We start from the raw sequence: 26,410 nt of genomic DNA, 5'->3' as shown, positions 1-26,410 counted from the left end.
AATGCAGTTAGCCGATTTTATATAAAAGCAACCTTGCCAAACTTTCTAACTATAATAATTTGTCTGTAGACATCTACGGTTTTATTTCTAAATTTCAGGGGTGTGTTATGTCTCTGCGTATGGCCTCCAAACAATGATGAACAGAAAAGATGATGGCAAGCATCCCTGTCTTATTCATGACAGTAGAAGAACTGTTTTTAATATCTCATTATCAAGTATTTATTTGTTGCAACTTTTAACCAGATTAAAGAGGTTCTCTTCTATTTGTGATTTGCTAAGACATTTATATTAATCAGGAATGACTGTTTAAATTCATTGAATGTTTTTTCTTTATCTCTTAGGATGATCATATGCTTTTCTCTTTTAATCTATTAATATTGGGAATACAATTTATAGAATCATAGCATGGCTCCAACATTTCAGATTCCGACTAATCTGTTCTACACGAGTATCTTTTATTGATACAGTATACGTCCAGATGAGATAAATATCAACATCTTCACCAATTACAACAACTTGGGTCAAACTGCTAAAAAGTTAAAAGATGAGAGCTCAGAATAAATGTCATAAATTAGGTCCAAGGGCAGAGAACCGATCCTATGGAACACAGACCAGCGAGACGACAAGAAGCCCTGCCAACATAAATCTGACCAGTGTGATGAAGGCTAACGTTCCACAAAGCAACTCAATGTATTTTCCAGAAAAAAAAAGAAAAAAGTGCCATCAAAATGGAGCATTTATTTTGTATATTCTCTACCTCCGAAGTATTTTTGGTTCTAGGTCTTAAATAAAATCCTAATTCTTTCTATTGATATTTCTCTACAACTAACCTAAAAGCCCAAAGACATGTACAGCACCACAGTAAAGGGCACTGGCCAGCAGAGTACATGGCATATCAATAATTCAGAGTGAATGAAAAACATAAAACACTTTTTTCCTAGGTCTAACCATATTAAAAGACATTGTAGAAGTTTTCTACCCTTCAGTAAGGTAGAAAAACCATTTTTTCAAGATTTCAGTCAGCAATTACAAGAATTTCAGAGTGAGAAGAGAACTCAGTTCCTTTAGCCCAAACTTTTATTTAAGAGATGACTTAATTTACCTAGTTCGTTAACAGAAGAATTATTTTGTTGGTAATTATCACATAGGATGGATTAAAGATCCATAATATCTGGATTTTAATTATCATACAGATAAACCCAATTAGTCTGGCATAGTTGGTTTTATATTAAATTAATATGACATAGGCCTTATAGCTTATGGTTTTCTGGGTCAGAGATTTTTCAAACTGCACCCCATGATGTCACCCTATGATAATGGGGTAGACAAGGAAACAAGAGGGCAGAGGTTCTTTAGAGCAAATCAAATCATTTTTGAGGAGAAAGAGAGTAAGCAGAGTTAAAAGAGGTCATTTCTACTGAGTGTTTCCCATGTGGCAGGCACTCCCCTAGGTACTCCTGTGCTGACACATTCAACAGGAACAGAAACAGAGTCTGGGGGAAACCTGTTGTTCCATAATACATACTACAGAAAGTAAAGCTTAAATAGTTTTGTTGGCTAAGGACATGAAATAGATATGGTGATTCCAACTGCAGTGGGAGACTGGGGAGGAGGGGACAGACCTTCTCTACGGGACCCTCATCAGTCTCTGAGGGTGGGTGAGGTTTTAATAGTTTCCATACTAAACTTCTGTTGAACGAATGGTTCCATGGCTAAAAAACAATGATTGAAAACCCTAGCTCTATCTTATCAGCAAATTAGTTAAGCCATGATTTAATATTTTCCATAGGAACTATAACTTGTAAGGCTTCTCTTTTCCCGTTTTAAAATACGCATTTCTTGTGCAAATCAAAACGACGATGAGGTACCACCTCACACCAGTCAGAATGGCCACTGTTAAAAAGTCTACGAATAACAAATCCTGGAGAGGGTGTGGAGAAAAGGGAACCCTCCTACACTGTTGGTGGGAATGTAAGTTGGTGCAGCCACTATGGAAAACAGCATGGAAGTTCCTCAGAAAACTAAAAATAGAATTACCATATGATCTAGCAATCCCACTACTGGGGATATACCTGGACAAAACTATAATTCAAAAAGATACATGCACCCCTATGTTCACAGCGGCACTGTTCACAATAGCCAAAACATGGAAACAACCGAAATGTCCATCAACAGATGAATGGATAAAGAGGATGTGGTATATATATACAATGGAATACTGCTCAGCCATAAAGAAGAACGAAATAATGCCATTTGCAGTGACATGGATGCAACTAGAGATTATCATACTAAGCGAAGTAAGCCAGAACGAGAAAGACAAATACCATATGATATCACTTACATGTGGAATCTAAAATATGGCACAAATGAACCTGTCTACAAAACAGAAACAGAAATCACGGACATAGAGAACAGACTTGTGGTTGCCAAGGGGGAGGGGGAGAGAGCGGGATGGACTGGGAGTTTGGGGTTGGTAGGTGCAACTATTATATTTAGAATGGATAAACAACAAGATTCTCATGTATAGCACAGGGAACTATATTCAATATCCTGTGATAAACCATAATGGAAAAGAATATAACAAAAGAATGTCTGTATGTGTATAACTGAGTCACTTTGCTGTACAGCAGAGACTGCCACAACATTGTAAATCAACTCTACTTCAATAAAAATAAAATAAAATATGCATTTCTCTCTTTTAAATTTTATAATCCATATTCTTCCCATCTCCCCAAATTTAAGTGTGTATATCCCAAGGATAGGTGGTGATGTGGGATGAGGGAGAAATGTAAGATTTTTATGGAAAAGGTAAGTAAGTGGTGAGTAAATTATTTTTCAATATTCAAGAAAACAGAAACATATGACAAGGTCAAATACAAATTTCACACGACTTTTAAAGATAAAACAGAGGCCTTCAAATAAATTTCATGATCACTTCAGGCCATGCATGCAACATACATTTGCTTTTCTAAAATATCACCAAAATTACTGTTAATTCAAATTACTCTTAATGTTAATATAATAATTGCCCATTATAATCACAGATTACTTACAGTGCAACTTAGGGCACACGCAAGAGGGACCTGATAACATTGAATACTCTACCTGTTTTCCTATCCCAAAATGAAACTTTTAAATTGTATGTGGCATATGCCCTGTTTATTTGTTTAGAGAAGAGCTTTATGGAAAAAAAAAAAGGCTTTTAAAAAAACTCCTATAATGCCTATTTTTTAAAATAGGAAACTGTTATGTTTTTCCACATATTTGAATGCTGAAAATTTCCTAAATTACCCACTTTTAAATAGCTGAAGAATATTTATTACATTTATAGGTTTCATAAATTGCATCTTGTACATCAGTTTAACTTTTCTGGTTATGTCACTATCTAGTTGCACTGTGGTTTTTCTTAGTGACCTATCCTCATTCCAAATTTTGAACGGTTCCATCTTAACTTTCACATCTGTGTCATTCCGGGTTTGACTAATTAAAAGGGAACACAGAATGTATGAATATAGTATAATAAATTTCTGTCAGATGCAAAATAACTCCTGTTATGATGCATTACAGCACATACACAAAAGGGCTCCTGGGCCTTAAAAGCTGAGAAATCCTCCTCAGCCATAGGCTACGACAGCATCTAATAAGCACGGCGTTTCTTCAGATACCTTAACGATTCTATGCATCTTTGAACATTCCAAACACATGTCACATGTGTTCTCACCAGACTGTAACGAGGTATGTGTTAAACGGTTAAAGGCTGTCTTCTTTTTAGACATTGGGAGACCTGACAGGTTTCCTGATAGGTACCTTATGCCCTGCACAGAACTGAGACCCTGACCACAAAGCAGCTGACAGTAACTACAGAAGAGAGGAAGGGCCCTCACAGCTTGCCACATAATCTGCAATGGTAAACTCCATCAAAAGATAGCCATCAACGAGCATGTTTAGAAGATACCCTCTAACCAAAGAGAAGAAAACTCTGGTTTGAGCTAGTTACCTAAACTCACTGATCTTTTCAAAATAAGTACAAAGTGAAACATTTTTTGTTAACAAGGGGCAGATACATATACATCAGAAGTGATATGCACAATTTTTCAGTAGAACAATAGTTGAGACCAATTGTAGCCAGACTCATGGTACAGAAATGGGGTTAGAGCTACACAAATCTACAAATATTAAATAAAAAACCATTCTGTAGAAATTAATGGTTAATAACTACTTATCCCAAAAGTGCTCTTTACAATGACAACAGGATTTATTCTTCACTGATAATTTGATAAAATATTGTACCCTATGAATACCAGCATGCACACATGGCACTGTGTCTATAAACCTGTGTGAAACCAGAGAACTCTAGTGTCTGTGACATCTCATTAATCTGGGACAATCTCTAGGACTAAATCATCAAGCAAATAAAAAAATACTAATGTTATTAGACAGTACAAAATGGCTATGTTCAACAAACCCTGGGTCTTAATAATAGTCTCTGTGTAAATGTAACTAAATTGTATCAACAGGCAGGCAATATTACCATCCATTCTCAATAAAACCAACAAGAAGATCAAATGACTAGAAACTAAAATAGCACTGGGAGGTAGAGTCATAAAAGATGTATGCTGAAAAGAAGAACCCAGCATCACTTTGAATAGGCAGTTCTGAAGAGCCTTTCTAAATCGCCAGCTGAAGGATTTATGTTCCCCTAAAACCATGGTAGCTAAAACCAAGTGTTGTGCTTAGTTCCTACAATTACAGATGATGTTCTTCTTGTAATGGACAAAGTACTTAAGCTAAATCCTTTCTTTGAGGTGACAGAGCAATATAAATATTCAACAGAGAGAAAAAGCAAAAACGAAGAGAAGGCATACTTTTCTTTACAAAAGCAAATGCACTTGATAATAAAAAGGGAGCAACGTTCACTGTTAAAGGCCATCCTACCTGTGTTTTTTGATGCCATTGGAGAGAGCATCTCCACCACCACAGTCTTTTCCTTCGGACATTCTGTGCTTTCTACCCCTCAGGTGCTCTCCTTCCTCTTCAAAGCAGTGCGCAGTCACTGCTTCCAATCTACTCAGGGACCGTCCGGACTCGGAATCTGTGGCAGAGCAGGTTCACAGTCAATGAACTGAACTTTGGCGTGAGGCTTCCGTAACAATGGATCTCTCCCTTAACGCATCAGGCTTTGAAACTTAAGCAGCCTACTTTGTCCTTCAACAATCCATCTGTTAACTCCTCCTCAGGGATTTCAGAGAACCTGCACCCAATAAGGCTAAAGTGGATTTAGGAAACAGATATAGGATTATATAAACTTACAACTGTTAGATTTTATACACTAAAAGAGACGTCCAAAGATTACCTAATTCTTTAAGAAATTATATTCAGTGGTTTTCCCCCTAAAAAAATTTCTACTTTTATCTTCCCTTTCAAACCACCTTAAGCATAACTTTAAAAACACAATTTTTTAAACTCATGTATAAAGAAAAAGCTACCGTGGCTGTACTTGGGGGAAGCATAAATTACATCTGATACTACAGACACCAAAGCAAAGGTAATTTTTAACTACGTTAAAAAACACTTCTTCTGGTATTATATTATTTAAATTCTCAAGAGCTGAAGTCTGAAGTGGCCATATAAAATCTAACTATCAGGTGGGTGTTTTTAGGATGGAAATACCACATTCCCAACTGCCTATGCATTCAGCGTGGAGCCATCGGCCTGTTTGGGAATAAAAGGACAACTTATCTGCGTACAATACGCTACAGTTTTCAGGCACACTCACATCCTTCACCTCCTTTCAGCATCTCCAGGGCGCTTTGGTGATGGTGAGGAAGGACCACGGGGTTAAGAAGTGTGCCCGCTTACTTGTTTAACGCTCTACATATTTCAGTTCACAGTAGCAGCCATCCAATCTCCAGAAAACTTTAAATGATGCCTATGTTTTTATTAAAATGTAAATTCCAGGTAACGTCTAACTTTCCGTAAGCAGATGACCATACAGGCCAACCGTCCTCTGCTCTAGGGAAGCACTCACACCCATTCAAGTAACCTCCCTTAAATAAAAGTTTCAACTATATGCTTAGTGTGTGTTATAGCTAAGATGTTCAGGAAATAAAATTATTTAGTACTTTCTTTTCCCCCGACTGCATTCTATAATTCAGCCAAAATCATGGTCTCTTATTTTTATCACATTAGGTTCACTAGTAACAACTGTTGGACAAGTACCACTGCAGGTTGGACAACACACCTTGAACTCTGGACCCTCTGAATGGTGTAAGTTACCTGCAGAAAAGACTCAATGCTAGGGAGGTTATTTTTATCTTCTGTAAATATAACTTTACCAGAATTGAAAATATTTTGTTGTGACATATACCTTATAGCAAAGAAAGAGATATTTTAATAATAAGTTTAAAGCAATATTTATTTTTCATTGTCAATTTTGGCAGGCAGTGACAATATTTTATTGAAAAAAACTGAAGACTTGGGAGATTGGGATTGACATATATACACTAATATGTATAAAATGGATAACTAATAAGAACCTGCTGTATAAAAAAATAAATAAAATCCAAAAATTCAAAAAAAAACCCCCCAAACTGAAGACAACCTGCAAAGCCAGTAACAGGGGACCGTCATCCATTAGATGAAATACACAGCTGCTAAAATCACAATTACAAAAGCAACTTAATAAAATAGAAAAATACTTTTAACATAATGATAAGACAAAATAATCAGAATACCATTTTACAACTCTAAAATACAAGCAAAAAAAATTAATTTTATTCTGCCTTAAAGAAAGATCAATCTGGTTCAGGTAAACAGATATCTGTCCAAATGAGAGCAGTGAAATGACAGAAGTTTGTCTAGGGCACAGTGAGGCAAAGAGGGGAAGAGTCCATTTGCTGGGGTAGGCAAAGGGATATCAGGAAAGGATACAGGAGAGGTGGTATTACCTGAAAACTGGCTTCGTCTCTCTTGGTGGGTGTCAAGCAAAAAGACACAACCAAGCCAAAGAGTGGGAGAAAGAAGGATTTATTACTTGCAGGAAATAAGGAGAACACCGGGGATCTTTCCCAATGCAGTGTCTCCCCAACAGCAAAACTGGGGAAGTTTTACACTAAGGGTGCATGCATATTCATGAACGGGCCTGGGCAGTATATGCATATTCATGAAGGGGTTTTGAACAGAGGAGAATTCAAAATAGAATTGAGGCAAAGGTTGACAGAGTCCAAGCTTTAGCTGATTAAAGTCATGAGGGTCAGAAAAGGTCAACAGTTGATCTGGTGGTTGGTTGCAGGCTCAAGAGGGGCGCGGTTTGAATTCTGTAATAAAACAGCTCAAGAAAGTGTTTCAGGCTAATCTTTACCACTGCAAACAGAACTGAGAGTCTTTACAACTGATTTATTATCTTTGCTACTGTAACTTCTCTTGCCTGATAACAGTCCTGTTTGTTCCTGCATTATTTTGTTCCCTCAAGATCATTAATTACTGAGACCTGTTCAAGGGCAAGCATTGGGGCCAGGCTTAGATCACAAAATGGTTTAGGCTAAAAATGGCTTCTCTTATGTCAAGAAAGCCATGCCTGGTTCGTTTTCTTTGGGGACCCCCCTACCTTATATGCTTACAGTGGTATAACAGGTAAATCTCAAAACAATGAGAATGGTGCTCAGGTGGAGGTGAGGGAAGAGTTGTTCAGAGGAAACGGCATGAGCACACCCTGAACCAAAGAGGGTGACAGTGGTCTTGGGGGGAAGATTGGGTGGTTTTTTCACTTTTACATTTTTAAATTTGTTTCATATGAAAAAATTAAGAATTTAAAGAGCCAAACAAAATAATCCTGTCTGCATTGGTTAGTATTATTCAAGATGCATTATTACTTTATAATTTAGATGTCATGAAAACCAAAATGCACTGAAGCAAAAAACCTCAAGCACTCAAGCATTTATTAAACATCACTCTGCACAGGATACTGTGTTTGCTATTTAAGGGATACAAATCATAAGACAAGGACTAATCCATTTCCAAAGAAAATTCTTAACAAAAAGCAGATACACAATAAACACCAAACAAGAGATAAGGCAGTAAGAACTTCTATGAAGCAAAGACTTTACTCAAAACAAGATTTAAACTTACTGAACACAAGCTGAAGACCTACTACCTTCATCCAATCATAGGAGCGCTGTGCTTACCCCTAGGGACACACTATCAGGTGGCAGTACAGACCCTTATCACTCCCCTCCCCTCCCCTCCACCCCAAGGGTAGCAACTTGACTTCCTCTCTGCCCCCTCTCCTAGTCTCTCTCTCCCTGTTCATCCACCTCTCCCCTCCCCCCAACCCTTATTTCTCTCTATCTTGCTCCCAACCTCCTTCCCGCTCTAATATAATCAGGCTATGCCCACCCTTCCCCTGAAGGGCTCTAGCGAAGGTCACCAATCACCGCCATACTGCAAAGATAGTCCAATGATCATTTTTTAATTCTTATCATGACTCGTCCACCACATCTGATACTGCTTACTTAATTCTTCCCCTCCTTTATCTGGTGCAAGGCATGGTGGGTGATTCAAAGAACAGTGAGATCTGGTCCCTGTCCATGGTCGAGCAGAGGTAGACTGTTTTGTGAAAACATGAGTTCAGTGAATTACTCCCTGTGCAGTAGCATAAGTCTGGATGGGGGCAGTGGGCCACACAGGAGGGAACAGCCAGTTTCACACAGTGAAGGACTGGGTGTCCAGAGATGATTGTGACTGACGGCTGAGCTAAGTTGACAAGGAGTAAGACTGGGGGTGGAGGAGAGAGTTACAATAGAGAAACTGTTCTAGGCAAAGGGAGCGGCATGATCCAAGGCAGGGAGGAAAGAAGGAGCATTCAGTAAGGTGGGAGGAGAAGACGCGAGAAAGGAGTGGTGACGGGGCGGCTGGCGGGAAATGAAGCTATGAATCAGTCATGAAGCTGACTACTCAGGATGAATAAAAATCAACGGCAGGCAGTGGGACAAAGAGGGTATAAAATGAAGCGGGAATGAGGTAGTATCCCATTCCAGGCCGTGAGGTTCTTTCACCTGCTAGAGGCAAATCGCCAGCTCATCTCTAAGCATTCTAGCTTCAGAGGCAAAGAAGGAAACATGATCAATGACATGATTTACAGTGTCCTCGAGATAAAAACTAACTTGCTGATTAAGAACAAAAGCTCAGTTACTTCTAGTAGTATGTATACAGTGAGACATAACTTGGACTTACTTTGTGGGCAATAGGGAGCCATCCTTAACTTCTATGCCTCCAATGCATGAGTCACGCCAATATGCCTCCAGCAGAGCATCATTTCATTTGGAGACCCAGGGGTCCAGATATATTTAAATTCTAACACGTTTACCTAAGTAGCAAAGCATAGCCCCTGTGGAGACTTAATGATTAAGGTGAAGCCTGACCATATGAGTAATTTTTTTTCTGAATTTTTGAATTTTATTTCATTTTTTATACAGCAGGTTCTTATTAGTTATGTATTTTATACATATTAATGAATACATGTCAATCCCAATCTCCCAACTCATCCCACCACAACCACCCCCCCCCGCCACTTTCCCCCCTTGGCGTCCATACGTTTGTTCTCTACATCTGTGTCTCTATTTCTGCCCTGCAAACCAGTTCATCTGTACCATTTTTTCAGGGTTCCCCATATATGCGTTAATTTACAGTATCTGTTTTTCTCTTTCTGACTTACTTCACTCTGTATGACAGTCTCCAGATCCATCTACATCTCTACAAATGGCCCAATTTCATTCCTTTTTATGGCTGAGTAATATTCCATTTTGTATAAATGTACCACATCTTCTTTATCCATTCATCTGTCGATGGGCATTTAGGTTGCTTCCATGACCTGGCTATTGTAAATAGTGCTGCAGTGAACACTGGGGTGCATGAATCTTTTTGAATTATGGTTTTCTCTGGGTATATGCCCAGTAGCAGGATTGCTGGGTCATATGGTAATTCTATTTTTAGTTTTTTAAGGAACCTCCATACTGTTCTCCATAGTGGCTGCATCAATTTACATTCCCACCAACAGCGCAAAAGGGTTCCCTTTTCTAAACACCCTCTCCAGCATTTGTTGTTTGCAGATTTTCTGATGATGCCCATTCTAACTGGTGTGAGGTGATACCTCATTGTAGTTTTGATTTGCATTTCTCTAATAAGTAGTGACGTTGAGCAGCTTTTCATGTGTTTCTCGGCCATCTGTATGTCTTCTTTGGAGAAATGTCTATTTAGGTCTTCTGCCCATTTTTGGATTGGGTTGTTTTTTTAATATTGAGCTGCATGGGCAGTTTATATATTTTGGAGATTAATCCTTTGTCCGTTGATTCATTTGCAAATATTTTCTCCCATTCTGAGGGTTGTCTTATCGACTTGTTTGTAGTTTCCTTTGCTTTGCAAAAGCTTTTAAGTTTCATTAGGTCCCATTTGTTTTTATTTCCATTACTCTAGGAGGTGGATCAAAAAAGATCTTGCTGTGATTTATGTCAAAGAGTGTTCTTCCTATGTTTTCCTCTAAGAGTTTTATAGTGTCCAGTCTTACATTTAGGTCTATAATCTATTTTGAGTTTATTTTTGTGTATGGTGTTAGGGAGTGTTCTAATTTCATTCTTTTACATGGAGCTGTCTAGTTTTCCCAGCACCATTTATTGAAGAACTATCTTTTCTCCATTGTATATACCTGCCTCCTTTGTCATAGATAAGTTGACCGCAGGTGCGTGGGTTTATCTCTGTGCTTTCTATCCTGTTCCATTGATCTATATTTCTGTTTTTGTGCCAGTACCATATTATCTTGATTACTGTAGCTTTGTAGTATAGTCTGAAGTCAGGGAGTCTGATTCCTCCAGCTCTGTTTTTTTCACCCAAGACTGCTTTGGCTATTCAGGGTCTTTTGTGTCTCCATACAAATTTTAAGATTTTTTGTTCTAGTTCTGTAAAAAGTGCCATTGGTAATTTGATAGGGATTGCATTGAATCTGTAGATTGCTTTGGGTAGTATAGTCATTTTCACAATATTGATTCTTCCAATCCAAGAACATGGTATATCTCTCCATCTGTATCATCTTTGATTTCTTTCATCAGTGCCTTATACCTTTCTGAGTACAGATCTTTTACCTCCTTAGGTACGTTTATTCCTAGGTATTTTATTCTTTTTGTTGCAATGGTGAATGGGATTGTTTCCTTAATTTCTCTTTCTGATCTTCTGTTGTTAGTGTACAGGAATGTAAGAGGTTTCTGTGCATTAATTTTGCATCCTGCAACTTTACTAAATTTATTGATTAGCTCTAGCAGTTTTCTGATGGCATCTTCAGGACTCTCTATGTATAGTATCATGTCATCTGCAAACAGTGACAGTTTTACTTCTTGTCCAATTTGGATTTCTTTTACTTCTTTTTCTTCTCTGATTGCCATGGCTAGGACTTCCAAAATTACGTTGAATAATAGTGGCGAGAGTGGACATCCTTGTCTTGTTCCTGATCTTAGAGGAAATGCTTTCAATTTTTCATCATTCAGAATGATGTTTGCTGTGGGTTTGTCATATATGGCCTTTATTATGTTGAGGTAGTTCCCTCTCTGCCCACTTTCTGGAGAGTTTTTATCATAAATGGGTGCTGAATTTGGTCAAAAGCTTTTTCTGCATCTATTGAGATGATCGTAATGGTTTTTTTCCTTCACTTTGTTAATATGGTGTATCACATTGATTGATTTGCATATATTGAAGAATCCTTGCATCCCTGGGATAAATCCCACTTGACCATGGTGTATGATCCTTTTAGTGTGTTGTTGGATCCTGTTTGCTAGCATTTTGTTGAGGATTTTTGTATACACATTCATCAGTGATATTGGTCTGTAATTTTCTTTTTTTGTAGTACCTTTGTCTGGTTTTGGTATCAGGGTGATGGTGGCCTCATAGAATGGGTTTGGGAGTGTTCCTTCCTCTGCAATTTTTTGGAAGAGTTTGAGAAGGATGGGTGTTAGCTCTTCTCTAAATGTTTGATAGAATTCACCTGTGAAGCCATCTGGTCCTGGACTTTTGTTTGTTGGAAGATTTTTAATCACAGTTTCAATTTCATTACCTGGGATTGGTCTGTTCATATTTTCTATTTCTTCCTGGTTCAGTCTTGGAAGGTTATACCTTTCTAAGAATTTGTCCATTTCTTCCAGGTTGTCCATTTTATTGGCATAGAGTTGCCTGCAGTAGTCTCTTACGATGTTTTGTATTTCTGCAGTGTCTGTTGTAACTTCTCCTTTTTCATTCCTAATTTTATTGATTTGAGTCCTCTCCCTCTTTTTCTTGATGAGTCTGGCTAAAAGTTTATCAATTGTGTTTATCTTCTCAAAGAACCAGCTTTTACTTTTATTGATCTTTGCTATTATTTTCTTTGTTTCTATTTCATTTATTTCTGTTCTGGTCTTTATGATTTCTTTCCTTCTATTAACTTTGGGTTTTGTTTGTTCTTCTTTCTGTAGTTCCTTTAGGTGTAAGGTTAGATTGTTTGAGATTTTTCTTGTTTCTTGAGGTAGGACTGTATTGCTATAAACTTCCCTCTTAGAACTGCTTTTGCTGCATCCCATAGGTTTTGGATCATTGTGTTTTCGTTGTCATTTGTCTCTAGGTATTTTTTGATTTCCTCTTTGATTTCTTCAGTGATCTCTTGGTTTTTTAGTAGCATATTGTTTAGCCTCCATGTGTTTCTGTTTTTTACGTTTTTTTCCCTGTAATTCATTTCTAATCTCATAACATTGTGGTCAGAAAAGATGCCTGATATGATTTCAATTTTTTAAATTTACCGAGGCTTGATTTGTGGCCCAAGATGTGATCTATCCTGGAGAATGTTCCATGTGCACTTTAGAAGCAAGTGTAATCTGCTGTTTTTGGATGGAATGTCCTATAAATATCAATTAAATCTATCTGGTCTATTGTGTCATTTAAAGCTTCTGTTTCCTTATTTATTTTCATTTTGGATGATCTATCCATTGGTGTAAGGTGTTAAAGTCCCCCACTATTATTGGGTTACTGTCAATTTCCTCTTTTATAGCTGTTAGCAGTTGCCTTATGTATTGAGGTGCTCCTATGCTGGGTGCATATATAATTGTTATATCTTCTTCTTGGATTGATCCCTTGATCATTATGTAGTGTCCTTCCTTGTCTCTTGTAACATTCTTTATTTTAAAGTCTATTTTATCTGATATGAGTATTGCTACTCCAGCTTTCTTTTGATTTCCATTTGCATGGAATATCTTTTTCCATCCCCTCACTTTCAGTCTTTATGTGTCCCTGAAGTGGGTCTCCTGTAGACAGCATATATACGGGTCTTGTTTTTGTATCCATTCAGCGAGCCTGTGTCTTTTGGTTGGAGCATTTAATCCATTCACGTTTAAGGTAATTATCAATATGTATGTTCCTATGACCATTTTCTTAATTGTTTTGGGTTTGTTTTCGTAGGTCCTTTTCTTCTCTTGTGTTTCCCACTTAGAGAAGTTCCTTAGCATTTGTTGTAGAGTTGGTTTGGTGGTGCTGAATTCTCTTAGCTTTTGCTTGTCTGTAAAGCTTTTGATTTCTCCATCGAATCTGAATGAGATCCTTGCCAGGTAGAGTAATCTCGGTTGTAGGTTCTTCCCTTTCATCACTTTAAGTATATCGTGCCACTCCCTTCTGGCTTGTAGAGTTTCTGCTGAGAAATCAGCTGCTAACCTTATGGGAGTTCCCTTGTATGTTATTTGTCGTTTTTCCCTTGTTGATTTCAATAATTTTTCTTTGTCTTCAATTTTTGTCAATTTGATTACTATGTGTCTCGGTGTGTTTCTCCTTGGGTTTATCCTGCCTGGGACTCTCTGCACGTCCTGGACTTGGGTGGCTATTTCCTTTCCCATGTTAGGGAAGTTTTCGACTATAATCTCTTCAGATATTTTCTCAGGTCCTTTCTCTCTCTCTTCTCCTTCTGGGACCCCTATAATGTGAATGTTGTTGCGTTTAATGTTGTCCCAGAGGTCTCTTAGGCTTTCTTCATTTCTTTTCATTCTTTTTTCTTTATTCTGTTCCGTGGCAGTGAATTCCACCATTCTGTCTTCCAGGTCACTTATCCGTTCTTCTGCCTCAGTTATTCTGCTATTGATTCCTTCTAGTGTATTTTTCATTTCAGTTATTGTATTGTTCATCTCTGTTTATTTGTTCTTTACTTCTTCTAGGTGTTTGTTCTTTAATTCTTCTAGGTCTTTGTTAAACAATTCTTGCATCTTCTCAATCTTTGCCTCCATTGTTTTTCCGAGGTCCTGGATCACCTTCGCTATCATTATTCTGAATTCTTTTTCTGGAAGGTTGCCTATCTCCACTTCATTTAGGTGTTTTTCTGGGGTTTTATCTTGTTCCTTCATCTGGTACAAAGTCCTCTGCCTTTTCATTTTGTCTATCTTTCTGTGAATGTGGTTTTCCTTCCAGAGGCTGCAGAATTGTAGTTCTTCTTGCTTCTGCTGTCTGCCCTCTGGTGGATGAGGCTATCTAAGAGGCTTGTGCAAGCTTCCTGATGGGAGGGACTGGTGGTGGGTAGAGCTGGGTGTTGCTCTGGTGGGCAGAGCTCAGTAAAACTTTAATCCGCTCATCTGCTGATGAGTGGGGCTGGGTTCCCTCCCTGCTGGTTGTTTGGCCTGAGGCGACCCAGCACTGGAGCGTACCTGGCTCATAAGAGTAATTTTCAAGTGATAGATCTTACTGCTGCTGAGGTGATAATTCAGTCTTAAAACATCAGGTTTTTCAATTTTGCCTGCACATACGAATATCAACTAGGCCAGACCTTATCTACCATTCAGTGTTTCCGGGCAATACATTAATGCCTTAGTGGAAAGCATAAAGTATTGGAAAGAGTGTGCTTAACACCTCATATATGGTGGTTATAATAGTAAGAGTACTGTACATGCTTTAAAAACAAACAAATGGGGGGGAGGTGGGGAGTTACTGTTTAATGGGTACAGAGTTTTATTTTGGGATGATGGAAAAGTTCTGGCAATGGACAGCAGTGCTGGTTGGACAAAAATGTACTTAATGCCACTGAACCGCATGCTTAAAAATGGTTAAAATGGTATATGTGCTATGTTTATTTTACCACAATAAAACCAAAACCAAATAAAACCCAAAACAAACAAGCAAACAAAAACCTGTCAAGCCAAAGCCAAAGACCTATCATGCTGGATGCATGGTCTATATTCTGGTCCTGTCATCTCTCACCTCAATGCCAGTGATGAAAGAAAGCCACACAGACATGGAGCAAAACTGGTGGATTTTTATACAGATGTATTTTTGAATACAGCAGCAGAAATGTTAACAGTATCCACACCTAGATTTCAGACAAAATTAGCCTTTCATTTTCCCTTTTATTTCCCACTGCATTTTCCCCTTACACACATCTGTGTTTCTATACTAAGTAGAGCCACACAAAATTTTCAGGATGCTTCAATCCATCCCTGAAAAACAGGGTACGGGATTTATAAAATAGCCTTACATTATTCACTGAACTTTAAATGGGCAGTTAGGAAAATCTGTATAGCCCTATGTAATGACTATACATGGAAATGGAATACTTAGTTTGTACTTACTCGTGGGTTTGTTTATTCCCATCTATTTCCAAAAAGGATTCAGGTGGTTTAATTACTAATTATATTTTATATAAAAAGTGTCATAACAACACTCTGAAAAACAGGCTGTATTTTACAAGATAAATGCTCTAGCCTATGTACAAGCATTTAAGGTAGATAGAATCTTTGCCTGATTAAAACAGTGGTATTAATAGAAAGTTTGTTCACAGATCTCAGGTGGCCCAGAAACTTAAAAGCTCTGTCCACATTGGGACTTAGAATAATTTCGAACACATTTCAGATTGAACACTATCCCCTTTCAACCAAACAGCATGGAGGCCATGGCTGTGACTGGGTTAACACGGCTTTAAAACTTTACTCATCAAGTTGTATGAGTTAAATGTGCACAGCTTTCTGTATGTCAATCATACCTCAAATAAAGTGGTGTAAAAAAAACTTCAGCATTAAGAGGATCATTACCTTTATCCTAGTTTTTTGAGTTTTTACTATTAAAAGGCTGAAAGAAGAGGTCATAAAATTAATAATATAAACATGCCAACAATTCTTATGTTATGCCAATAAGTATTTTTTTAACATGACCTCTGAAAACTAACTTGAGAACAAATAGTACAAAGGAGCAAGATGTGGAAGAACTGTGGATAATGTCCAAATAACCCCTCCCCATTACTTAAGGTAACAGGAAACAGTCAGAAGGCACACATGCTCAATTTAATACCTTCATTGTTTATGGTTTCCCAAGAACTAGGCATCTTCTAAGAATGTCCAAAGTAACCCCAAAGTAACCCAAGCTTAAAATATCAGTGCCAAATTTTTATTTAGCTTTAATGTACAACCTTGTAAACTCAAAAATAACGTAGTAAATATGAAGAACACAAGAAAAATGAATAAAACCTACCACATTTAAAATAAACTGTAAACAGAAAATCCGGGTGAGTCCAGAAGGGGCTGCCAAGAGATTGCTACAATAACCTACCGAGGAAGTGACAAAAGCTTGAAACAGAATCTTGGCAGCAGCAACAAGAGTCAGAGACATTCTAGACATATCCGCCCTGAATGAGGTGCAAGGTCACAATCAGCCAAATGGTACAGTGTTGATTATGACAGTTTCTTAAAAGTACTGGCTTTTCCCCAAGCAACTAAATCTACTATTGTTTTCCCCAACTTGCAAACTCTGCACATGTAACTGCAGATGAAGAATTATTCAAAACATTGTGTGTGGGCTACTGAAAATCTTATGTGTATCTGTTTTGGATAACTAAATCCAGAGCTTCCCAATTTGTCTTGTTGACATCTTTAAAATCATTTTCAAGGTCACCTATGCATTCACTCTACAAAGAAAATATTCTAGAACTAAGACCAGTTATAGAATAATCCACAGTTATAAAAGAAAGTTCTTTCATGTGATTTCAGTTTAATAAATTAACACTTACCAAATACCTACCATGTACCTGGTAAAGAAAGGGCTCGTTGCTGAAACAGTTTAGAAAGATTAATGAGATATGGGTGGTGCCCTCCAAATATTCAAAGTCCAATCTAGTGGAAGATGTGCAAGTAAACATATGTTTATACAAAGTGTGGGAAAACTTGAAGAAGTCACTCTTAGGGGAACCAGGATAAGTTTCCAGGCAAACTTTCCAGGCAGAGATGACATCTGAGCTGTAACGACGACTAAGAATTTAAGGCAGGAAAAGAGAATACCAGCTGTAAGGGGAAGAGCAACAGTCCCACGGCCTGAAAGAACAAGGTGTGTGTCTAAGAATATCTGGCATAGCTAGAGAGGAGAGTAGCCAGAGGGAAAAGATGTGGTCGTCAGAGATGAAGCTTAAACGTGGGTCAGATCACAGAGTTTATACTGAATCTGTAGTAATGGAGAGTCTTTGGATGTTTTGCCAGGGAGTGATAAGATCCATTTTAGACTTTACAGATAACTCTGACGCATCAGTGTCCCATGGCCACTGTAACAATTAGCATAACTTGGTGGCTTAAAACAACAAAATTTTAGTCTTTCATAACTCTGGAGGCCAGAACTCCAAAATCAGTTTCAGTGAACGAAAACCAAAGCATTTGCAGGACCACCATCCCTCCGAAGGCTCTAGGGAAAGTCCATTCCTTGCCTCTTGCCTCTGGTGGCTGCCAGCATTCCTGGGCTTGTGGCCACATCACTCTAATCTCTGCCTCCATCCTCACATTGCCTTCTCCTCTGTGGGTCTAATCTCCCTCTACCTTTCTCTTATAAGGATACTTGTGACAGCACTTAGGTCCCACCCAGATAATCCATGATGATCTAACCTCAAAATCCTTAACTTAATCCCATTTGCAAAGATCTTTTTTTCCAAGAAAAGGTTACAGGTTACTGGGATGGGCAGGTGAATGTATCTTTGGGGGACCATTTTTCTGCCCACCATACCTGACAACATGCGATGTGGAAGGTGGGCTGGCAGCAACAACGACCAGAAGCGGGAAGACAAAGTCTGTGGGCTCAGAAGTTGACCTAAGGCACTGACAGTGAACACAGGGGCAGAAAATAGGGAGAAAGAAGAAGACAACTAGATACTTGGATATGGGGAGGGTGTGAGGAAAGGGGGTAAGAGATGACTTTCACATCTGTAGTTTGCATGGTGGGTAGATGATGATGCCATTAGCCAAGACAGGGCATATACAAGGGGGCAGATCAGGATGACAAGTCCAGTTTCCACTATACGGAGTTTGAGATGCTTTGGGCCAAAGTGAGACTTTTCAGTAAATAGGTGGAAATCCTCCGAACATCATTATCTGCCACAGCCAACTGGTCTTCAAGTTCAGTCAATGTAGCCTTTAAAATGTATCCCCAAATTTTATTCACTCAAATATCTGAACTCCTAACAGGTGCCAAAGTCTATGCAAGTTGCTAGGGATGCAAAGTTCCTTAAGGGATTTACAGTCTGGTTGAGTGGCAGGCCTGACAAAAAAACAAATAAGCATACAAAATTTCAACTACAGGAAATGCTATGGGACTATGATGCATGGGGAGCCTACAGCAGGGATTTGATCAAGTCAAGAAAGTCAACCAGGCTTCCTTGAGGACCAAAGGTCAGAATATGTATTCATTAAAGCAATAAAGGGAGGAACTGAAACTTTCCATTCTCACTTAAGTTGCTTTTATGGAAATTCCTGTCACCTCTCATCTAGGACACTAGGACCTCAAATCAATCTTTACTCCTAAAATACTCATATGCTAATAGAATGTAAACTCCTAAGTAGGGAACATGTCTTATTTTCTTTGAATTTGCAATTCTTAATATAATGCAAGAATATTATAAAAATTCCACAATGTTTACTAAAAAAAAAACTTTATAAAATATTCAATACTAATCTGACATCACTCTGTATACTTAACCACGTTTGTCGGCTCCCCACCACTTAACAGGCTAAAATGAAAATTCTTCAGAATCTTATCACAAGACTCATTACAAGCTGGTCCTAAATTACTTTCTTGGCTTCATCCCATCACTATTTCTCAGCATCCAATACACTCACCCCTGTTTCAGCCATAGTGCATTTTCATGATGTCTTTGAAAACTATTTTTCTCTACCTTTGCATGTGTTGTCTTGTTCCACAGAGCATATCTGACCACCATCTTATCCGTCTGGAGAACTCCTTCCTGACTCTTCACAACACCCCTCAAGCATCACTTATTCTGTGATGCTCTCCCCAACTTTCCCAAGCAGTTAGCTGCCTCTCCTCTGAATTTCTGTAACACTCCTTATGTATGAGTTGGTGACACTTATTCATTTACTTGTTCAATAAATATGTATTGAGCGCCTCCGTCTCTGTCTGTCTAGCAGTAGTGTAGGGGCTGGGATGCATCCGTGCACTAAGCAAAACGCCTCTCTCACTAAGGAGCTTATATTCTACTTGTAGAAGATCTACAAATGAATGAACATGATGTGTGAAAGATGCTGTGTTTATTTTGTTTTTTGGGTTTTTTTAAAGGCAAGAGAAAAAGGATAGAAAATGATACAGTGAAGGTCTTTCTGAGCAGAAAAAGGAAGGAAGTGGGGGAGTAAGCACTGTAGACATTTGGGATGAGAGAGCTCCAGGCAGAGGGAAAGTGAAGGCCTAGAAGAGAACATGCTTGGCAAGTCCAGGAACTTGCATTGAGGCCAGTGATGGATGGAAGGAAGTGAGTGAGGAGGACAGAGCAGATCTCAGAAGGTGGCAGATGGCCAGAACGAGGGCTTCTGGCTTTTATTCCAGCCAGGAAGCAAAGCCATTGGAGGGTTCCATGCAGGGAACTGACATGAGCAGATTCACATTTGGAAACGATCACTCTGAATGTTGTATTTAAAATATTGCTGGAGATGAGGGTGCAAGCAGAGAGACCAGTCAGAAAGCCGCTGTCAGAAACCAGGTGAGAGATGATGGGGGCCTGGGTGGTGGGAGTGGAATGATGACAAGTGGTCAGATTCTGCTATATGTTGTAGGTAGAGCTGACAGAATTTGTTGATGGACTGAATGTGAGTGTTGATGGACTGAAAGACAGACCCTCCATCTACCAAAATATGGACCACAGGAGGGGCAGGCTTGTGAGCAGAAATCAAGAATTCTCTTCTGGACATTCTAAGACACTTTGGAGATCTCATTAGATATTTAAGTGAATGTGCCAAGTAGACAGACAGGAGTCTGAAATTCAGGGGGCAAGACTGAGTCTAGAGACGTAAAGTTTTGGACTTAGCAGAATTTGGACAATATTCACAGCCATGGGACTAGATGAGGTCATGCAAGGCAAGCTGCTCAAGCTTTAATGTCCATATGAAGCCCCTACGGATTTGAAAAAATGCAAATTCTTATTCACTAGGTGTGAGTTGGGGCCTGCGGCTCTGCAGTTCCAACAAGCTTCCAGGTGAAGGTGATGCTACTGACCCTCAGACCACACCCTGAGTACAAAGGATCTAAAGGGTAAGTGTAGAAAACAATGCCTGCACCCCAAGACACGCTAACATCTAAAGTCAGAAGGATACAAGACGACAAGCAAAGGGAACTGAGAAGCAAAATCAAAAGAGACTGGTACTCTGGAAACCAAGTAAAGAAAGTGTTCCATGAAGGAAGGAGGAATCAATAACTTTAAGTGCTGGTAAAAGGTCGACAAAGATGCGAACGGAGAGAGGACCACTCAATTAGGCAGCTGAGTATGTGACAGCGGTGATTTAGTCAAGAGCGGCTGCAGGGGAATCGTGAGAATAAACATATAGAGGCTGTTCAAGAAAGAATTCTAGGAGAGGAAAGTGATGTGGATCAAAGGTATTTGTATAAGATACAGCATTCTGAAAGATAAGATAGCTGATGGGCATCAGGAATAACTGATTACCTGGGAGAGAGAAAGAGCTACATTAATGTCCTGATGTAGGTCAGAGGAATTGGGATCTCAGGCACATACGGAGGGGTTGGCGTCCGTTAGGGACGTAACATTCTTCAATGTAGAGAAAGCAGAATACGTCCACACATGTACACAGCCAGGTGTGTGAGTGGATACATGAGGAGTTTCTCAGTGACATAAATAATGTCCTCCGATGGAGCAGGACAGAGGATGAAGGTATTAGAAATTTTAAGTGAGAAAAGTATGAAATAAGCATGTAAAAGGAACTGACTAGAGAAATGGAGTAGGACTGCTGGGCAGCAAAAGGGCACCACAGAAATTAAACAGTTGTGGGTCTCAAGCAAGAGCTGCCAGCGTGGCCAGTCACTTGAGGACCGGTCCGGAAGGAGGGGAGGGATGGGCTGGGTGAGCACAGCGCAGGGAGAGAAAGGCAGGGGGGCGATTCTATGACAGCTCATGCCATCTGAGCTGGTAAGGAGGGAAAAAGGACATGAGTGGAGGGAGGAACACTGAAAACATGGAGAAGACACTGTGGTCGGTCAAAGAAATGTTGGGATCAGGGTTTTTAAGCGAATGGGTTGAAAGACAGGAGACAGTGGTTAGATTGAGGGATGTATAAAACTGAGATGACGGCGTAGATATAGTCATTGAGAACGGCAAACTCCTGGGGCTGATCTTGGGAGTGAGTAGCTCCAGTGGGCTGGAGGCCCAGACCCTTTTCACATCACATTGTGCCCATCTTTCCATGCTCAGCCTCTTCCCCTGGACTGACTACGAAACCCTGATTCAGGGACTGGATCTTGTTTCCTTTGGTAGTGCCATGCCTGGCAAAGCACTGCACATAGTGGGCAATGGGTAAGTGTGTCTGGTTAAGGACATGCTCTGAATGCTAAGGACAGTACAAAATGCACATGGTTTTCCAGTGAATGTTTTAATGGAGACATTAGTCTCCCAAAAGATTAACCTGAAACCTAAAGGATAAATTACATTCACCTACAATCCATATACATTACGAGTAAGCTGCTGGATAATTTTTTAATGTTATAAACACAAAACGAGAGTAAGAGCCCCTGGCACCACTTAGATGTTCTCCAGAGTGTTGTACCATATTACATACAGAAGGTGTTTAATAACAGCCATACTCTGTGATACTCAATTTGCTGCACATCATATCAACCAACGAACGTGTTTTGTACTGGGCAACAGAGGAAATACAAAAGTTAAGACAACAAGGTCTCTGTCCTTAAGGGAAATGCAGGGCTTGGGGGAAGATGAGGAAGAAAGACACAAAAAGTTATATAACAAGACAAAAAGGGCAAGAACAAGGTAGTATGGCTAATTGTCCAAAAAAAAAAAAAAAAAAAAAAAAAAGGACCAGAGGAAAAAGTGCTGGGAATACAGAGGAGGGCGAGATCTCCAAGCCCTAGGCAGGTCCAGACAAGAGTAAAGACTCACAGAAAAGGCCCAGATAAGAACTGTACAGGTTATTTCAAAACTAAACTGTAGAAGAGGACACGGGGCTCGGAAACGTAAAGAACAGAGCGCAGCCTTTACTAAAAGGTCACGGTGCTCTTCGGCTTTCCTGTCAATACCTCTGATCACCTTGGTCAAATCCTGCGTCTTCCGTGTGAACTGTCAGCAGAGATGTCATTTCTTTTCTCAACTATTACCAGTTGTATTTATTGGATTAAACATTATTTCACATGGGTCATAACTTCCTACTTTACTCTCCTCCAGACAAAACCAAAGTCGTTATTTTAACACTTTCCATTCTAAAACCTTTGATTTAAAAAGACGTGAGCACCTACTCTTGCAACTGCTGAGAAATGCTAAAGCTGGCTTCAATTTCGTGACATAACTTTCTACTGGTTTTACCAATCTACACTATTGGATTTGTATGCATTATTCATGCACATTTTAACCAAAATAGCATTAAGAGGAAAACCTAGCAAGAAAGCCTTTCTTGCACAACTGATCTCAACATGTCTCTAAAAAGGAAAATGAACAGACAGTAAGAAAGACAATACATTTTGAAGTTTTAAAATTCAAAAGGCAGGAATTTTAGTGAAACTGCTCTCTCAGACCAGTACTAAAGAATAACAGCCATTAAGTGATTTAACTGGTAACCGTTTCAAAAATAATGCCTTAGGAAATTACTGGACATTCATAAAGCCGAGCACCTTTAATTTTCTCCCCCTTAGCTACTTCTTCATCCCCCCCGCCCCCCCCCCCTGCCGGGAGCAAGTCTCATACCTCCAACTTGATCATAAATTCCTCAAGAACAAATTTTATCTTTTAATAACATCTCATCTCACTCCTCTGTCACCCACCCCTCCTCTTCCACATAGCATCCAAAGTGGTGCATGCAGACCATGTGAAATTCGCAAGTGTTACTGATTCTTTTGTGCTCTTTACTGAAAACCAATATATTTTTAGGGAGGACAGAAATATCAATGACATTTGTTCAACAACCTGCATTCAACAAACATTTAGAGAGCAACTCTGAGTCTATGCTAAGTACCTCAGGAATATAAATAGATAGGGTCTCTACCATCATAAAGAGACAAGCACAATATAACCAAAGGGCTATGAAAGAGGTGTAAACTGAAGGAACACAAAAGAAGAAACAATTAATTCTGCCTAGGGGAGTCAGGAAAGGCTACCCAGGAGAGCTGATAATTTAGAGATATTTGAGAGCTTTGGTAGGAGAAGGGGGTAGCATCAAGTGCGGGTGAAATGGAAAGGGCAGAACGATGGAAGGAACATGTAGAAGGAGCTGTTTTATTCTTCCCTAAAGTGGTACCTTCTACATATTTCTGTACTTTATTTGCTGGCTAAATGGAATTTCTCCACAGAACTAGTTAGCCTCTAGTTTCTCATTAAATCTTTTGCTTTAACACACATGAAGGTTTAGCCCTTTTCCCAGGAAGTGTTCACTCACAGGTAGTAATATCAGAAACCTCACTTGATTTAACCATTTCATTCCTTAAACACACACACACAATGAGGACAAGATGTGATACTTCGTTAGATTTAGTTCCTTCTAATCATGTTACACAATGGAATTCAATCAAATTGTGAGAAAGAATCTGTTTGCTTTATGGAATTTTATGAAATCTTAAGTCATTGAGCATACTGGAAAAAAATTTAAATAATCAAAAGATCCCATGGGGCTGGATAAAAATACACTACACTGTAGGCTTATATCAAGTTTTGTCTCACCCACTGTATTAGATTTTCATTGATCCTGCTTATCTAAAAAAAATTTTAAAGGGAAATCAGGAAGTCACATGGACTTAATTTTAAAGGAAGTAAAACAAGTTGTAACCGACTTTAAAAAAGCAGTTTAAGCATTTTGTGAAAATAACTTAGAAATATTTTAAGAGAAGTATCTTTAAAAACCTTTTTCTCACATCTTTTAAATACTGATATTAGGATAGGCTTGATTTAATCTATTATTCTGATTCAGCAATTAAAAAAAGCTTTAAATGAAATACAGGTTTGTATACTTGTTCTTGTTCTCTCTTACCTCTGACCCAATAGCCTCTGTCACCGCTGCGTTGTGAGGATGGAGGAGGCCCGGTGTGGCTGGAGCCCAGCGAGTGAACGAACAAGGGACAGGCAGGGTGTGGGTCACGTCAGGAGCCTTGAAGGCCCGCTAGGGAGTCTGGATTTTATTCTAGGTGCAGTGAAGAGCCACTGAAGGATCCTAGGCTGGTGAATGCGATGATGTGACTGTCTACACAGCATCAGTGTGGGTGGTGTATACGGCGTGAACCTCAATAAGGCAAGGCTGGAAGCACAGTGACCAGTTAAGAGGCTGGACAAGAGCGGGTGCAGCGCAGGTGACAGTACTGCGAGCGAACGATGGGCAGCCCCTTACTGTGCCAGGCACTGTTTTAAGTACAAATATTTATTAGCTTATTCCTCCCAATAATCCTATGACCTACTTGCAAATGAAGAAATGAGGCACAGTAAAGTGAAATCATTTCCCAACGGGTACAGGAATTGGTAGAGCCATCACTTATCAACAGCCTTCCAGCTGCAGCACCTACCCTTTTAACCAGCACCCTGTAGTAACAGAACATATTAATAGATGGATTCAAAGTATGTCGCGAAGGTAGAATGGACGGACCCTGGTCTGCGTTTCATGGAGGTGGCACATGAATGTCATGAATTACTCCCAGGTTTACAGCTTTGGGAAAGGAAAGAGGTGCCATTTACTAAAATGAAGCAAACTCCAGGAGGAAGAAGACCTAGGAGGAAGATCAAGAATTCATCTTTTATTTATCCAGCTAACAGCTGAGTATATAAGTCTCTCACAAGAGGTTAGGGCTAGAGAAATAAATTTGGGAACTGTGGTAGTCAGAACAATGGCCCCCAGTGACGGCCGTCCTAGTCTCTGTGGAACCTGCGGATGTGTTACCTTCCACGGTAAAAGGACTCTGCAGGTGTGACTGAGTTAAGGCCCCTGACATGGGGAGGTTACCCTGGATTATCTGAGTGGGTCCACTGTGATTGCTATGGTCCTTATAAAAGGGAGGAAGGAAGGTCAGAGTCAGAGAGGCTGGAAGATGCCAAACTGCTGGCTGTGAAGGTGGAGGACGGGGCCTTGAGCCAAGGAAGGCAGGTGGTCTCTAGAAGCTAGAAAGGCAAGAAGGCAGATTCTCTCCTAGAGCCTCCAGAGGGAACAAAGACCTGCCAACACCTTGACTGCAGGACTTCCGACCTCCAGAGCTCAGAGAATGAATCTGCATTACTTAAGCCACTACATTTGTGGTCATTTGTCATGGCAGAGATAGGAAACTATTACAGGAAGTTTAAGTTAGCATTTAAGATAATGTGGTATTGAAAGAGATAGGTGAGGGAGATTAAGAGGTACAAACTTCCAGATGCCTAGACTTATGGTGATCATTTTTAAATGTACAGAAATATTGAATAACTATGCTGTGTAACAGGAACTAACGTAGTGCTACAGGTCAATTATACTTCAAAAACAAATTTAAAAAACCCACAGAAAAAGATGAGATTTTTGGTTACCAGAAGTGGGGAGTGGGGGGAGGGGGAATGGATGAAGGTAGTTTCAAAAGGTACAAACTTCCAGTTATAAGATAAATAAGTACTAGGGATGTAATGTAGAACATGGTAAATATAATCAACACTGCTGTATGTTATACATGAAAGTTAAGAAAGTTAAATCCTAAGAAGTCTCATCACAAGGAAAAAAATTTTTTCTATTTCTCTGATTTTGTATCTATATGAGATGATGGATGGTCACTAAACTTCTTGTGACAATCATTTCATGATGTATGTAAGTCACATCATTATGCTGTATACCTTAAACTTATACAGTGCTGTAAGTCAATTATTTCTCAATAAAATTGGGAGAAAAAAAAAAAAGAAACTGTAGATGAAAGAAGCAATAACTAAACAAAAGTTCTGGAG

At 39.2% G+C, this 26,410-nt stretch overlaps 1 protein-coding gene across 7 annotated transcripts in view; it reads right to left on the bottom strand.

Annotated features, from left to right (window-relative positions):
* OSBPL1A (oxysterol binding protein like 1A) overlaps positions 1-26,410 on the bottom strand; it is a 231,915-nt gene that overhangs the window by 68,201 nt on the left and 137,304 nt on the right. For all 7 annotated transcript variants that reach the window (XM_061170288.1, XM_061170290.1, XM_061170289.1 and 4 more), the window contains one exon: positions 4,936-5,092. In XM_061170288.1, the coding sequence (XP_061026271.1) occupies positions 4,936-5,092 (157 nt within the window). The remainder of the gene's footprint in view (positions 1-4,935; positions 5,093-26,410) is intronic.

Source organism: Eubalaena glacialis, chromosome 15, assembly GCF_028564815.1.
Source record: "Eubalaena glacialis isolate mEubGla1 chromosome 15, mEubGla1.1.hap2.+ XY, whole genome shotgun sequence".
Lineage (NCBI taxonomy): Eukaryota > Metazoa > Chordata > Mammalia > Artiodactyla > Balaenidae > Eubalaena > Eubalaena glacialis.
This window is presented reverse-complemented; position numbering and strand designations above follow the sequence as displayed.